Source organism: Hirundo rustica, chromosome 13, assembly GCF_015227805.2.
Source record: "Hirundo rustica isolate bHirRus1 chromosome 13, bHirRus1.pri.v3, whole genome shotgun sequence".
In the NCBI taxonomy this organism is placed as follows: Eukaryota; Metazoa; Chordata; class Aves; order Passeriformes; family Hirundinidae; genus Hirundo; species Hirundo rustica.
In genome coordinates, this window is record NC_053462.1 from 2,068,471 (window position 1) to 2,085,224 (window position 16,754).

Here is a 16,754-nt window from a genome sequence, read left to right on the forward strand (position 1 = left end):
TCCTCCTCCTGCTCCTCCTCCTCTTGCTCCTGCTCCTGCTCCTCCTCCTCCTCCTCCTCCTGCTCCTCCTCCTCCTCCTCCTCTTGCTCCTCCTCCTGCTCCTCCTCCTCCTGCTCCTGCTCCTCCTCCTGCTCCTGCTCCTCTTGCTGCTCCTCCTCCTCACCTGCCACCTGCAGCGTGACGGCGGCGCTGTTGTAGTCGCGCACGCGCACGAAGCAGGTGAAGCTGCCCTCGTCGGCGATCTCCACGCGCCGCAGCAGCAGGGAGACGTTTCCCAGGGCCAGCTGGTCGTAGAAGAGCGCGGTGCGGTTGGCGTAGCCGCGGCCCTGGTCCTGCAGGCGGTCGCGGCCCCCGGAGAAGCCGTGCACCAGGCGCTTGGTGTCCGTCAGCTGCCAGATGAGGCTCAGCTCGGCCAGGCTGAAGTTGGCCTCGGGCGAGAAGGAGCAGCGCAGGGTGGCGTCGTGGCCAAACAGGGCCACCACGGGCTCCTCCGGCACCTGGATCTCCATGGCACCTGCGGGAGGGCACGAGGACGCGCTGGGACACCTCCAGGAGCAACTCCTGAATTTCCCGCCTGGATAGCGCCCAAGAAAATTGAGGGATGCCCATGGAGAGTCACATGCGGGCAGGTGGCACTTCAGGACTGTCCCCAGCCGTGCCACCCTGATTGGAAGGGGACAATCCCACATCCAGCACCAAACTGGAGCACCTTCAGCTGCCAGGAGCATCCTTGGGCACCCGAAGGTGCACTGGGAGCACGGATTGTCCCCACGGTGACACGACAGCGGGTGGCAGCGGTGGGGACACGGTCCCCAGGAGGAGCCAGCCCCGGCCGGGCCGGCAGGCGCTAGGTGGCACCAGCGCTCCAGCACCGTGCCAACCGGAGCGGCACAGCGGGATTCCGACCAATCCCAGTGCCATGGAACGATTCCAGCACATCCAGTGCCATGGAATGATTCCAGCACATCCCAGTGCCATGGAATGATTCCAACCAATCCCAGTGCCATGGAATGATTCCAGCACATCCCAGTGCCATGGAAGGATTCCAGCCCATCCCAGCGCCATGGAATGATTCCAGCTCATCCCAGTGCCATGGAATGATTCCAGCTCATCCAGTGCCATGGAATGATTCCAGCCCCATCCCAGTGCCATGGAATGATTCCTGCACATCCCACTGCCATGGAATGATTCCAGCTCATCCCAGTGCCATGGAAGGATTCCAGCCAATCCAAGTGCCATGGAATGATTCCAGCCCCATCCCAGTCCCATGGAATGATTCCAACCAATTGCATTTCCATGGAATGATTCCAGCCCCATCCCAGTCCCATGGAATGATTCCTGCACATCCCACTGCCATGGAATGATTCCAGCTCATCCAGTGCCATGGAATGATTCCAGCCCCATCCCAGTGCCATGGAATGATTCCAGCCCCATCCCAGTGCCATGGAATGATTCCAGCACATCCCAGTGCCATGGAATGATTCCAGCACATCCCAGTGCCATGGAATGATTCCAGCCCCATCCCAGTCCCATGGAATGATTCCAGCTCATCCAGTGCCATGGAAGGATTCCAGCACATCCCAGTGCCATGGAATGATTCCAGCCCCATCCCAGTGCCATGGAATGATTCCTGCACATCCCAGTGCCATGGAATGATTCCAGCACATCCCAGTGCCATGGAATGATTCCAGCCCCATCCCAGTGCCATGGAATGATTCCAGCACATCCCAGTGCCATGGAATGATTCCAACCAATCCCAGTGCCATGGAATGATTCCAACCAATCCCAGTGCCAGGGAAGGATTCCTGCACATCCCAGTTCCATGGAATGTTTCCAGCCCATCCCAGTGCCATGGAATGATTCCAACCAATTGCATTTCCATGGAATGATTCCAGCTCATCCAGTGCCATGGAATGATTCCAGCACATCCCAGTGCCATGGAATGATTCCAGCACGTCCCAGTGCCATGGAATGATTCCAGCACGTCCCAGTTCCATGGAATGATTCCAGCACATCCCAGTGCCATGGAATGATTCCAGCACATCCCAGTGCCATGGAATGATTCCAGCCCCATCCCAGTGCCATGGAATGATTCCAGCACGTCCCAGTGCCATGGAATGATTCCAGCACGTCCCAGTTCCATGGAACGTTTCCAGCCCATCCCATGGCAAACACGTCCCGCAGGGGGTGAGGGCAGGGATGGGACAGGGATTTTCCGTGCGGATCCCGTGCTGGGAGGATGAGGAGTGCGGGATGAGGCGTGCCCGGATCGCAGACGGGCAGCCGGCAGGAAAAGGGCACAGGGCAGCCGGCCTGGCTCCGGGCACGTCCCTGCGCCTCGGCTCCGGCCCGATGGAAACAAAGGCCAGGCCCAGCCGGGCCGGAGCTGCAGCGGCACTGCCAGCAGCTCTCCCGGGAAGAGGAATCCGTCAGGATTGAGCCCTCCCAGGAGGAAGGAGGCATCCCCTGCTCGGAGACCAGAGCCGGCCGGGAGCTGCCACCGCGGGTGGCGCTGGGGACACCCCTGGGCGCTGCTGCCACCCGGCCCCCAGCCCCACTCACCCGCCAGCGCCAGCACCAGCAGCGGGAAGAGCATCCTCGGCAGCAGGAAAGACGGGATGAGGAGGCGGGGGCGGGCACGGCCCCGGGAATCCTGGCGGGGAGGATCCTCTCTGGGAAGCCCGAGCTGAGGGAAAACACAAGGAAACGCCGGGATGCTGCTGGGAAGGAGGGACAGAGCAAGGGAAGGGAACCAGGCCAGGGATCCCTCACCAGCCATTCCCAGGGATCCCACACCGGCCATTCCCTGGGGATCCCTCACCAGCCATCCCCAGGGATCCCACACCAGCCATTCCCAGGGATCCCTCACCAGCCATTCCCAGGGATCCCTCACCGGCCATTCCCGGGGATCCCACACCAGCCATTCCCAGGGATCCCACACCGGCCATTCCCAGGGATCCCTCACCAGCCATTCCCAGGGATCCCACACCGGCCATTCCCAGGGATCCCTCACCAGCCATTCCCAGGGATCCCTCACCAGCCATTCCCAGGGATCCCTCACCTGCCATTCCCAGGGATCCCTCACCAGCCATCCCCAGGGATCCCACACCAGCCATCCCCAGGGATCCCTCACCAGCCATCCCCAGGGATCCCACACCAGCCATTCCCAGGGATCCCTCACCGGCCATTCCCTGGGATCCCTCACCAGCCATTCCCTGAGATCCCACACCAGCCATTCCCTGAGATCCCACACCAGCCATTCCCAGGGATCCCTCACCAGCCATCCTCAGGGATCCCTCACCAGCCATTCCCGGGGATCCCTCACCGGCCATTCCCTGGGATCCCACACCAGCCATCCCCAGGGATCCCTCACCAGCCATTCCCGGGGATCCCTCACCAGCCATTCCCAGGGATCCCTCACCAGCCATTCCCAGGGATCCCTCACCGGCCATTCCCGGGGATCCCTCACCGGCCATTCCCAGGGATCCCTCACCAGCCATTCCCAGGGATCCCACACCAGCCATCCCCTGGGATCCCTCACCGGCCATTCCCAGGGATCCCACACCGGCCATTCCTGGGGATCCCTCACCAGGCTGGAGATCCCTCACCAGCCATTCCCGGGGATCCCACACCGGCCATTCCCGGGGATCCCACACCGGCCATTCCCGGGGATCCCACACCGGCCATTCCCGGGGAGCACCCACCCGCTCACAACCCACGGGAAGGGGCTCAGCTCCAGCCTGGCACGGGCCACGGGATCGCCGCATTCCCGCACCCGGCAGCCCCGGAGGCGGCGGCCGTGCCCCGGGGAAGCCACGTGAGCTCTTCCCTTCCCCGCCGCCGCTTCTCCTCCTCCCCTTTTGTTCCTGTCTTTCCCAGCGTTTCCCCGCAGCGCCGGGCCGTTCCATCCCCCCGCTCCAAGAGGAGCCAGCTCGCTCCCAGGGGCCGGAATTCAGCTCCAAACCCAACGGGGAGCGCTCCGGGGCAGCGAGGCTCATCCCTGCTCGCGGCAGGAAAATCCCCGGGATGGGACATTCCCGGAAAAAGGGGGAATTCAAGCGGAGCTGGATGTGGGGAAGGTGAGGGCAGAGCGCCCGGCGCCGCTGGATTCCCGAGGATCCCGCGTGACTCCTCTGGCGGCAGGAATGAGCTCCGGACAGCGGCGACACTGCGTGTCCCCTCCCTGTCCCCGTGTCGCTGTGTCCCTGTCCCAGCACATCGCAGGGTCCCACAGTGTCCCTTCCCTGTCCCCCTGTCCCAGCACATCGCAGGGTCCCGCTGTGTCCTGTCCCTGTCACCTCCCTGTCCCTGTGTCCCTGTGTCACCGTGTCCCTGTCCTAGCACATCCCAGGGTCTCACAGTGCCCCTTCCCTGTTCCTGTGTCCCTGTCCCAGCACATCCCGGGGTCCTGACCCCTGTCCCCTCCCTGTCCCCGTGTCCCTGTGTCCCTGTCCTAGCACATCCCAGGGTCCTGCTGTCCCCTGTCCCCTCCCCGTGTCCCTGTCCCAGCACATCGCAGGGTCCTGCTGTGTCCCATCTCTGTCCCCATGTCCCTGTCCCATCCCACCCCAGGGTCCTGCTGTGTCCTGTCCCTGTCCCTGTCCCTGTGTCCCTGTGCCCCTGTCCCAGCACCTCACAGGGTCCCGCTGTGTCCTGACCCTGTCCCCATGTCCCTGTCCCATCCCACCCCAGGGTCCTGCTGTGTCCTGTCCCCTGTCCCTGTGTCCTGTCCCATCCCACCCCAGGGTCCCGCCCTGTCCCCTCCCTGTCCCCTCTCTGTCCCCGGGTCCCGCTGCCCCGCCCGCAGCCCCTGGCACTGCCACATCTGTGGGGTCACGGCACCGCTTTCCTGGGGTGCAGCAGGAACAACTTCGGCCTCACCCCCTAAATCCCCTTCAGCCGGGGAAACGGCAGCGCCAAAGGGCGGCTGGGCTTGGCTGCCACGGGGGAAACTGAGGCACGAGGGGAAACTGAGGCACGAGGGGAAACTGAGGCACGAGGGGAAACGGGTACAGGGAATGGGGGAAACTGGGGCACAGGGGATACGGGAAACTGAGGTAAAAAGGGGAAAACCGATACAGGCAATGGGGGAAACTGAGGCACAACAGGAAACTGATGCACAGGGAATGGGGGAAACTGAGGCACAACAGGAAACTGATGCACAGGGAATGGGGGAAACTGAGGCACAAAGGGGGAAATGGGTACAGGGAATGAGGGAAACCAAGGCCCATTTCTACCCCAAGAACCCTAAGAGGGCTTCCCCTCTCCTTCCCTCCCAAGCACGAGGCAAAGCAAATTATCCAGGTTTTTTCTCGAGCATTATCCCTGACTTTTCCCAGCCGGGAAGGAGGGAGCCCCGGTGGGAACGGGTGAGAGGGAAACCCTGACTCACCCCCCTCGGAATCCTTCCCTTTTCCTGGGGATGTTAAACAAATCCTCTTTTCCAGGTTTGGTGACCCACAGTTCCTGCCAGGCCGGCTCAGGGCTGTCACGGGAACCCTCCTGCTGCAGTCCGGAGCGTCGCCGTGCCGTGACTCAGTTTCCCCAGGCCTGGGGTGGGATCCAAGGACAAAAGACCCGAGCTCAAGTCGGGATATAAGGAATCCCACAAAAGCTCCCCTTGGAAGGGGGATGCGCTCGTGCCAGGGATGGCTGAACCCTCCGGAAACCCAAGCAATAATTAAATCCCCCGGGAACCATACGTCACCCGTTCCCTATTTTTTTATAATCCCCAAATTATCCACGGCCAAATGATCACCCTGAGGTGTCAAGGAAACACCTACGGATCCAGGGAGAACTCCTTGCCTCCCAGTCCAGCTCGATCCCAGGTTTCGGGGTGCCTGGGTCAGCCCCTCCTCTGCCCCTCTGCTCCAGCCAAGAGCCCGGCTCTGCTCCGGACTATTTTTGGTTCCTGCTCAATTTCTGGGCACGCAGCAGCAATCCCTCACTTGGGACTCCGTGGGGATGGGCGTGTGGAAAGATGGGATACAGCCCCCAAACCCCATCGGGGATTCGGGCTGCGGTGTCTGGGGTTAGGAAGGGACGAGGATTCGGGGTGACACCTGGCAGGAAGAAGGGATGAGGATTTGGGGTGATACTGGGAAGGAGGAAGGGAGGAGGATTTGGGGAGCAATACTGGGAAGGAGGAAGGGACGAAGATTTGGGGTGCAATACTGGGAAGGAGGAAGGGAGGAGGATTTGGAGTGCAATACTTGACGGAAGGAAGGGACAAGGATTGGTGGCGATCCATGCCGGGAGGAAGGGATTGGGATTGAGGATGCACCAGTGGCCCGGAGGAAGGGTGGGTGGGTTATCCCTTGCCTCGGCGCGGGGAAAAGGGGAACCAGCACTTCCTCTCGGGACCGTGCCCCACGCGCGGGGCGCGTTCAGCCCCGGATACCCGAGAGGTCGGCTCCAATCGGATTCCCAAGCATCCCGGGGTGCCAACTTCCCTGCACCCACCCCCGCCGCGGGGCCCCGCCCGCGCCCCGGGACCGTCCCGCACCGTCCCGGGGGGATCCCCGCAGCCCCCCAAGCCCCGCGGGGCACCCCGAGCCCCCCAGCCCCGCCTGCTCCGGCTCGGGGGAGCCCCATTCATTCCTCCCTCCCTCCCTTTCTCCCTCCATCCGTCCCGGAACCCCGCCCGGAGCCGAGCCGCGGCCCGCGGGAGGGGCGGCGGCGGCGGGGCGGCTCCGGCCGGGGGGGCAGCTGCGGGACAGCCCCGCTCCCCGGCGGACCCCGCACCCCCCGGGCCGCCCCCCGGGCCCCCGGCACTCACCGGGCCGGCGGCGGAGGCAGCGAGGGCAGCGGGCGGCGGCCCCGGCTCGATTGGCTGCGGCTGCTTCCTGCCGGGAACGGCGCGGGAGGAGCCTGCAGCGGGGACAGCGGAGAGGGGACGGGGACAGGGGAGAGGGACAGGGACAGGGACAGGGGAGAGGGGACGGGGGAGCCTGCAGCGGGGACAGCGGAGAGGGGACAGGGACAGGGGACAGGGGACGGGGGAGCCTGCAGCGGGGACAGCGGAGAGGGGACGGGGACAGGGGACAGGGGACGGGGGAGCCTGCAGCGGGGACACCGGAGAGGGGACGGGGACAGGGGACAGGGGACAGGGACAGGGGACAGGGGACAGGGGACAGGGGACAGGGGACAGGGGAGAGGGACAGGGACAGGGGAGCCTGCAGCGGGGACAGCGGAGAGGGGACGGGGACAGGGGACAGGGGACAGGGACAGGGGAGAGGGACAGGGACGGGGGAGCCTGCAGCGGGGACACCGGAGAGGGGACAGGGACAGGGGAGAGGGGACAGGGGAGAGGGGACAGGGGAGCCTGCAGCGGGGACAGCGGAGAGGGGACGGGGACAGGGGACAGGGGAGCCTGCAGCGGGGACACCGGAGAGGGGACGGGGACAGGGGACAGGGGAGAGGGAAGCCAGGAGCAGGCACACGGGAGAGGGGACAAGGGGGAGGAGAACGAGGGGATTGGGGGGCCGGGATCAGGAAGCAGGGAGCAGGGACAGGGGACTGGGGAGCCGGGAAAGGGGAGCGAGAGGATTGGGGAGCCTGGAGCAGGGAGAGGGGAGCCAGGGGACTGGGGAGCCGGGAGAGGGGAGCAAGGGGTCTGGGGAGGCAGCAGGAATGGGGATTGGGGAGCCTGGAGACTGGGGAGCAGTGAGTAGGGAGACTGGGGAGCAGTGAGCCAGGGGGTTGGGGAGCATGAGAGACTGGGAAGCAGGGAGTAGGGAGACTGGGGAGCAGTGAGTCAGGGGGTTGGGGAGCCTGGGGATTGGGGAGCACAGGGCTGGGGGATTCAGGAGCCTGGGGTTGGGGGAATGAGGTTCACAGAGCTGTGAGTGTTGGGGAGCAGCAGGCCAGAGGGATTGGGGGTGTCCAGAGCCTGAGAATTGGGGTACAGGCTGCATCAAGGCATTGGGGGCAGAGAGCTGGGGGATTGGGGTGCACTGAGGGCACTGGGGTACACCCTGAGCCAGGGATTTGGGGTGCAGGGAGCCAGGGGAGCAGGGTACAGCAGGCTGGGGGATGTTGGGGTGACAGAGCCTGGGGACCAGGACACGGCATTCCAGAGGGTTGGGGTACACAGGGAATGTTGGAGTGCACAGGGCTGGGGAAACGGGGTGCATGGAGCCAGGTGAAACCCTCAAAGCTGGGACACACAGCCCCAGGGGATCGGGGTGCACAGAAGCAGGGATTTTGGAGATCTCAGATTCGGGACGAGGTGCACAGAACCAGGCAGGAAGGCTGAGCCATCTCCTCTGGGGAGGACAAAAAGCAGCTGGAATTTGCCAGGTGGAGCCTGGGCTGCTTCCCGGGAAAATGCTGGTTAATGATTTCCCCACAGCGTGTTGGGCAGAGAGTGCTGCTGGGGGAAAACGGGGGAAACCCCAAAAGTTTGGGAGCCGTGGCACTGGAAGGGAACACCCACGAGGGTGCTTTGGGCCTTTCTTTGCTGCAGAGCAAAGGAAGCTCCTCGGCCTTTTGATTACAGGGCAAAGCTGCAACACCCAAAGCTGGAGAGCTGAAAATTAAAAGTCGAGTTAAAATAACCCCAGACGTGCTATGTTTAAACCATTCCATGTTTGTTTGGTTTTTTTTTCCCCTGGCAGGCAGGGGAGGATTTTGCAGTGAGGGAGGTGCTGAAAGGCTGCGTGCTGTGACCTGGGCACCCACGGTGACAGCAGCAGGGGTGGGACAGGGGGAGGCCGACCCGCCTCAAAAGGGACTAAATGGGGAGCCATGTGCTCCATTCCCAGACGTGCCCTGAAAATCAAGAGGATTTCTTGGAAGGGACCTTCAGGATTGTCTCGTCTCAGCTCTTGACACGGGCAGGGACACCTTCCATCACCCCAGGGTGCTCCAAGTCCCAGTGTCCAGCCTGGCCTGGGACAATTCCAGGGATCCAGGGGCACCCTGTGCCAGGGCCTGCCCACCCTGCCAGGGAACAATTCCTGATTCCCAATATCCCATCCATCCCTGCCCTCTGGCAGTGGGAGCCATTCCCTGTGTCCTGTCCCTCCATCCCTTGTCCCCAGTCCCTCTCCAGCTCTCCTGGAGCCCCTCAGGCCCTGCCAGGGGCTCTGAGCTCTCCCTGGAGCTTCTCCTCTCCAGGTGAGCACCCCCAGCTCTCCCAGCCTGGCCCCAGAGGGGCTCCACCCTGGGAACAGCTCCATGGCCTCCTCTGGACTCACTCCAGCAGCTCCAGGTCCTGCTGGAGGCAGCTCTGAGGTGAGGTCTCAGCTGAGCAGGGCAGAATTCCCTCCCTCACCCACTGCCCACGCTGCTGGGGACGAGCCTGGCACACATCTCCACAGGCCCCTCCAGCATCCAGCCTCAGCACCCCGAAACCACAGGTGGAACCCAAGAAAAAGACACAAATCCCACAGAAAATACATCAGCTGCCAGCGTCCTGGCTTTGTCCCTTCTCCCACCAGTGCAGCTGGTAAAGGCAGCGCCACAGCTTCGATTTCTCAACCACAAGAGCTCCCTCTGCTCCTGGAGGCGTTTGAAGGCACAGAGGGAGCTCTGAGCCCCTGGAGCTTTCTGAGTGTTAAATAGAAACACCAAAAAAATAAAAATAAACCCAAAACAAACAAACAAACAAACAAACAAACAAACAAAACAACAAAAAAGAAAATAAAAAGGAAAAAAATCTGAAAAAAAAAAAAAAAAACAGGAAAAATGAAGAAGCTTGGAAACAAAGGCAGGTTTTTGCCACCAAAACATGCTCAGGATTAAAATCCGTGCTGCTGGTGGGTCTGCTCGTAATTAACAATTAAATGGCTTCCGGGGGGGGAATTTCATTTGGGGATGTTTCCATCCCGAGTGGTTCTTTGTGGCTTATTTTCCTTCCTCAATCCCTGCAGTAGCCCAGGTGTACGGGGAGAAGAAATGTGCATAATAATGACTCAAAAATCCAGGGAAAGGCGAAGCAAGGGGCCGCAATTTGCAAGGTGAATTCTGTGCTGAGCCAGGATTCAATCGGGGGCAGGAGGGAGGTGCAGGGACACATCCAGAGCCTCCCCAGGAGGGGTCCAGGGTCAGCTCTGGGAATCAGGGCTGTTTCTCCTGGCCATTATCACCATGGAAATGCTGCGCAGCTCTGGTTGAGGATGCAGGAATTAGTGGTGCCCAGGAGGCTCATTCCCAAATTCCCCACCAGCACGGGGCATCCAGCACCCAGGGCCGATCCGGTACGAGGCAGGGTAAGAGAGTAAATCCCACTTCCATCCCTCAAACCTGCCGAGCGCAGGGAACCCCAGGATGGTTTGTGTTGGGAGGGACCTCAAAGCACATCCAGTGCCACCCCTGCCACACCTCCCACTGCCCCAGGGTGCTCCAAGCCCCGTCCAGCCTGGCCTGGGGCACTGCCAGGGATCCAGGGGAAAGCCAGGATTTGTTCCTGTTCCATCCTGATCATCCCTCTGAAAGCTGGATTCACGTGGTTGTCCACTGCAGGAGCCTTGGACACAGGGGAAACTCCATAAACCAGCCCTGGCTCCTCCAAGGAGCGCCAGGAACATCCCAGAGCCAAACCCAAAGGATGTGGAGCGGCAGGAAGGGGCTTTGGAGGCTTTTGAACCACGGGGCAGAGCTGGGAGCCGGCACCAGGAGAAAACAACCCCAGCCTGGGCCTCTTTTTGCTGAGGCTGCCTCTGGATAAGCCCAGTCCTGCTGGCTCAGGAGGGACAGAGCTGGCATTCCTGGGATGTGGCCGCGCTGGGATGCAGGGGCAGGGCTGGATGGAGTCACTCAGGGCTGCGCTGTGGCACACGCTGCTCTGGGCACAGCTCAGCCTTTCCCCAAGGCCGTTCCCGAGGCCAGAGCGGGCTCCAGGGGCAGGACCATCCTGATGGAAAGGGGATGAGCTCGCAGGTGTGGCTGAGCCCTGCTCCTGCAGCTCCATCCCTCTCCTTCCCAAAGCCACACCCAGCACGGCCCCACTGCCTCCCGGGGTGAGGGCTCCGAGCCTTCAGCTGTCCCTCAGGTCACACCAGCCCCAGAAAACCCTGAATCCACGGAGGTTCTATCCATCCCCAAATCTGGAGAGGACCCAGGATGCCAAGAGCCAGAAGTGCCAGAGGTCTGGGATGCTCCCACAGTGCGGATGAACTAATCCCACTGAATTAACTGAAATATCAACAATTTATTGGGGCCAGCTCCCCAGATTCCAACCAGAGAGCTCTGGTGCGAGGGAAGAACTGGGAATATGCACTGGGAAGCGGGAACAGGGACAATGTGACCACCTTTACTTGTTTTGGCCAAAATTTGCCCTGAGGGGCCTGCAAGGGGCAGTGAGGCAGGGTGAGCTCAGGGTGAGCTCTGCATTCCCAGAAAAGGCTCGGGAGAGCTTTCCCGAGCCGTGTGCGTGCCAAGGACAGCTCCTGCCAGCTGTGCCCGGCCCTCAGCCAGCCCCAGGAGGGGATTTTTTAAAACACCATGAAATTCACAGCAGCCCAGGGAGCAGCCCTTGCCCCGGGTGCCTCCCCCAGCTCCAGCGAGCTCCTGGGTGTGATCAGCCATTCCCACCGGGGTTTTCTCCCAGCCTGGGCTCGGGGGATGTGTGTCTGCACCCCAAACCACGTCATTCCCTGCTCCTCGCTTCCCCAGGGGCAGGGAGAGGCCGGGGCCCCGTTCACAGAGGTTTTTCCACAGCCTGCAGGATGAAAAGCTCCTCTATTCCAGCTGCCTGCGAGGCATGAAGGGATGAGGAGGCAGCTGTGCCCCAGGCCCTTGGAGAGCCCTTCCCTCCTCCAGGAATGGAAAATGAGGTCGTTTTCCTTCTTTCCTCCTGCTTCGTTCCCACATCCTCCCCCCCCTAGCTTTGCTGCCACCAGCACCCAACACCTCTGGGCTGGGATTCACCAGCACCACACATCCAGCAAGGACAGCAGGGAGAAGGCAAAAAAGGTGGATTTTTCCCCCATCAAATTTAAGAAATACGAGACTTTCTCCCTCAAAGGCATCACCCCTCTGTGCTCTGCCAGCTTCACCCCCTGCAGCCGGCCTGGAAGCAGCAGGAGCATCGCACCCGGCAAACCTGAGGCCAGAGAAATCCCCACAACAGCAGGCAGGAGCCAGAGGTTCCTGTTCCAGTCCCAAAGCATGAGCAGCATTTTGATCTCCCAGGAAATGAATTCAGCTCAGAGCAGCCCAGCTATCTGTAAATATCAGCCAGGTATTTTCTTATCAGAGAAAAGTCACCAGGCTTTGCTTCAGCCCAGCAACACCTCTGCAAGATCGTGGCTTTCATCCCCTTCGGAGTTCAGGGAAAAAAGAGCTGTTATCTCTAAAGCCTTTCCTTGAGGGTTTTTCTTCAATAAACTACAAACCCTGCACTGCTACAACAAACAAACTCGTCTGGGGGCAGCCGGGCAGGGCAAACACCTGGGCAGTGCCCACGTCCGCGTGGCAGGGAGGGTGCGAGGTCCCTTCCCACGCCCCACTGGCGGATCCTGTGATCCAGGCACATCCCAGGATCCTCCGGAGATCAGCTCCTGCCCGGGAGGTGCCACCAGGATCACACAGGGCCTGGCAGAGCTCGCCGTGTGCCAGGAGAGATTGCAGAGGCACATCCTGCTGCACAGGGACACACGGACACAGGGACACAGGGAGACAGGGAGACAGGGAGACAGGGAGACAGGGAGACAGGGAGACAGGGAGACAGGGACACAGGGACACAGGGACACATGGACATATGGACATATGGACATATAGACACAGGGACACACGGACACAGGGAGACATGGAGACATGGACACAGGGAGACAGGGACACAGGGACACACGGACACAGGGACACAGGGACACACGGACACAGGGACACAGGGATACAGGGACACAGGGAGACAGGGACACAGGGAGACAGGGAGACAGGGAGACAGGGACACATGGACATATGGACATATGGACATATAGACACAGGGACACACGGACACAGGGAGACATGGAGACATGGACACAGGGAGACAGGGAGACAGGGACACACGGACACAGGGACACAGGGACACACGGACACAGGGACACAGGGACACAGGGAGACATGGACACAGGGAGACAGGGAGACAGGGACACACGGACACAGGGACACAGGGACACACGGACACAGGGACACAGGGACACAGGGAGACAGGGAGACAGGGACACATGGACACAGGGAGACAGGGACACAGGGACACAGGGACACAGGGACACAGGGACACATGGACACAGGGAGACAGGGACACATGGACACAGGGACACAGGGAGACAGGGACACATGGACACACGGACACAGGGACACAGGGACATATGGACACAGGGAGACAGGGAGACATGGACACAGGGACACACGGACACAGGGACAGAGGGACACATGGACACAGGGAGACAGGGACACATGGACACATGGACACAGGGAGACAGGGACACATGGACACAGGGAGACAGGGAGACAGGGACACAGGGACCCAGGGACACATGGACACAGGGACACACAGACACAGGGACACATGGACACAGGGAGACATGGACACAGGGAGACAGGGACACAGGGACACATGGACACAGGGAGACAGGGACACAGGGACACATGGACACATGGATATATAGACACAGGGAGACACGGACACATGGACACAGGGACACATGGACACACTGCTCTGTCCCACACAGCATCCCCGTGCTCCAGAGGCACATCCTGCTGCACATCCTGTGGCCAGACTGCACATGGACACACGGACACATGGACACATCCCCAAAGAACGGGCACCAGTGTCCCCGCTGTTGGACACCCCCTGGATCCCCCTCCAGCCCAGTTTCCCAGGAAAGCAGCGTGTGCCTGTCCCTCCTCTCCCCAGGAATGCACTACCGAACCCTCGAAGTGAGAAACAAGCTGGAGGCTTGGCTGGGAATTCAGCAGGAGCCAGGCAGCTAGTCCTGCTCCAGCAGCTCCAGCCCTGCCACCACCTGTGCCACGGCAGCCAGCTCCTGCAGCGGTGGGGAAGGGTTGATCCAACGGGAACGAAGCCTGGAGATGGAATAACCCCCGCGCTGCTGCTCGCGGAGCGGCTGACTCTGAGCACACCACATCTCCAGGCTCACGTATTTTTGGAGCCCACCACTCTGAGCACACCACATCTCCAGGCTCACGTATTTTCGGAGCCCACCACTCTGAGCACACCACATCTCCAGGCTCACGTATTTTTGGAGCCCACCACTCTGAGCACACCACATCTCCAGGCTCACGTATTTTTGGAGCCCACCACTCTGAGCACACCACATCTCCAGGCTCACGTATTTTCGGAGCCCACCACTCTGAGCACACCACATCTCCAGGCTCACGTATTTTCGGAGCCCACCACTCTGAGCACACCACATCTCCAGGCTCACGTATTTTCGGAGCCCACCACTCTGAGCCCACCACATCTCCAGGCTCACGTATTTTCAGAGCCCACCACCCTGAGCCCACCACATCTCCAGGCTCACGTATTTTTGGAGCCCACCACTCTGACAACACCACATCTCCAGGCTCACGTATTTTCGGAGCCCACCACTCTGAGCACACCACATCTCCAGGCTCACGTATTTTTGGAGCCCACCACTCTGAACACACCACATCTCCAAGCTCACGTATTTTTGGAGCCCACCACTCTGAGCACACCACATCTCCAGGCTCACGTATTTTTGGAGCCCACCACTCTGAGCACACCACATCTCCAGGCTCACGTATTTTTGGAGCCCACCACTCTGAGCCCACCACATCTCCAGGCTCACGTATTTTTGGAGCCCACCACTCTGAGCCCACCACATCTCCAGGCTCACGTATTTTCGGAGCCCACCACTCTGAGCACACCACATCTCCAGGCTCACGTATTTTTGGAGCCCACCACTCTGAGCACACCACATCTCCAGGCTCACGTATTTTTGGAGCCCACCACTCTGAGCACACCACATCTCCAGGCTCACGTATTTTTGGAGCCCACCTTGTGGCGCACAGCAAGGAGCCTTTTTTTCCAAGAAAAGCCCTTCCCAAAGAGGCTCCTCCACCTCAGCACCACCCTCCTCCTCACTCCCCCTTCCTCCGAGGCAGCTGCCAGCACGGGAGGGGGAATGTGGCGACCGCAGGAGCTCGTCTGCGGCTGCTGCTCGCAGCTCCTCAGCGCAGCTGTCCCATGGCAGCGTGCCAAGGGCACGGTGCCCAAGGTGCCAGCCCTGCCCACGCCATCTGCGGGCCCTGCCCCTCGCAGGCTCCGGAGGGCAGCTCCGGAGGGGACCTGGCGGCACGGGAAGCTCCAGCTTCTCCCAGCTCGCAGGAGATCCCCGCTCGCCGTCAGCTGGCTGCTCCCACCCGCTGCTGGGGGAGCGCTGGGGCTGCCCGGGCATGGGGCACAGATCCCCTCGGGAGCTGGGGGACACGCAGGACAGCTAGCCACGGAAACGCAGAGCCTTCGTTAACCTTTACACTGGGCTTGTTTGCTCAAACAGAGCCCAGAGAAGGGCACGTGTCGGCAAAGCCCGAAATAACCTCCGCACCCACCTGCTTTCCCCGAACGCCGGCGGGGTTTTCCCGAAGCTTGGAAGGCATTCCCGTGATCTCAGGGAGCAGCGGCGAGCGCTGCAGCCCCCGGGCTGGGGGCAGAGGGTGAGAGCTGCTCCCGGTGCAGCTGCACAGCCTCTCCAGCCCTGCTCCTGCTGGAGCCCAGCCCTGCTCCACACCCTCCCCCGGATTTGGAGAGGCAAAGCTGCCGCAGGGACCCGCAGGGATGAGATTTCCAGCCCTGCTGCCTCTCTCCAGCCTTTCCCAGCCCTGCCTCTGGCTCCTGGCGAGCCCGGAGCTGCTTCTCTTCCCCTGCACACAGCCCCAGGCTCGGCATCTCCCTCCAGGGTCCCTCACAGAGACAATCCTTTGCTCTTCTCTAGGGTTGTCATGCCCAATTTATCATTTTTTTCCCCAAAGTTTGTGATTTTTCCCCCTCCTAGTTCTGCTTTCTAGAAGCACATGGGAAGGAGGTTTCAGCCTTTCCACCGAGGCCGTTTCGTTCCTGTGCTCGTGCTTCCCTAAAAGTGTAATTCAAACAACTTTAATCGTATATTATTTTCTCTCTGAATTGCCCCCATGGGTAATTTATCCTCTCTCAGAGTAGCTGGAGGGAGTACAATCTTATCTTTCGGCTCCAGCAAGGCTGACAATTTCCTATCTTCTGATGCCTTCTGCTCTTCACTATGTTGGGGCTTTGTTAGAGAGTTGATTAAAGCAAAATTGCCTTTTTTTTTTTCTTTTTTTTCCCTTCAATTTTGCTGCAATCTAACCCAGAAATGCCCAAAGAATCACAATCATCTTTCACAATGCTGCTGTGTTCCCTGCTATAAAAGTCTCTCCTACCCAGGCTGGAGAATTCGGCACCAGCTTTAATGTTTGCCATCAATTAAACCTCCCCTCCTGTCACTCCTCTGAGCTGTAGGAGGTGAAATAGTCGGGATATTCAGCCCAGTCTGGTCACTCACTCTTGTTCATTTTCTCCTGTTGAGAAAAAAAGTCTTCTCTTCATAAATTGCATTTCTTTTACCGTGTGCATCCAGCTCTTCGCAATCCTCTCCTCTGCAATTTCCTCAGCTTGTTTCTCGGGGACCTGAAGGCCAAACATTGTCCCCAACATATGCAAAGCCAAAAATCCCCAATTCTCCCAATTTAACCAATTTCCAGGCCTTAGTGGGGCACAGAAGCGTGGAATATCCTGAGCTGGAAGGATCAGCCAAACCCAGCTG

The 16,754-nt window shown here is 60.6% G+C and overlaps 1 protein-coding gene across 1 annotated transcript; it reads right to left on the bottom strand.

Moving 5' to 3' along the window:
- Positions 1–146: 146 nt before the first annotated feature.
- On the bottom strand, positions 147–15,632 carry CD276 (CD276 molecule; the record flags this gene model as incomplete). The annotated part of the gene is made up of 3 exons (XM_040077485.1): positions 15,526–15,632; positions 2,563–2,686; positions 147–514 (listed from the first exon to the last, which is right to left on the bottom strand). Coding segments are annotated over exons 1-3 (540 nt in total), but the record flags the coding sequence as incomplete, so codon positions are not given.
- Between the last annotated feature and the right edge of the window lie 1,122 nt (positions 15,633–16,754).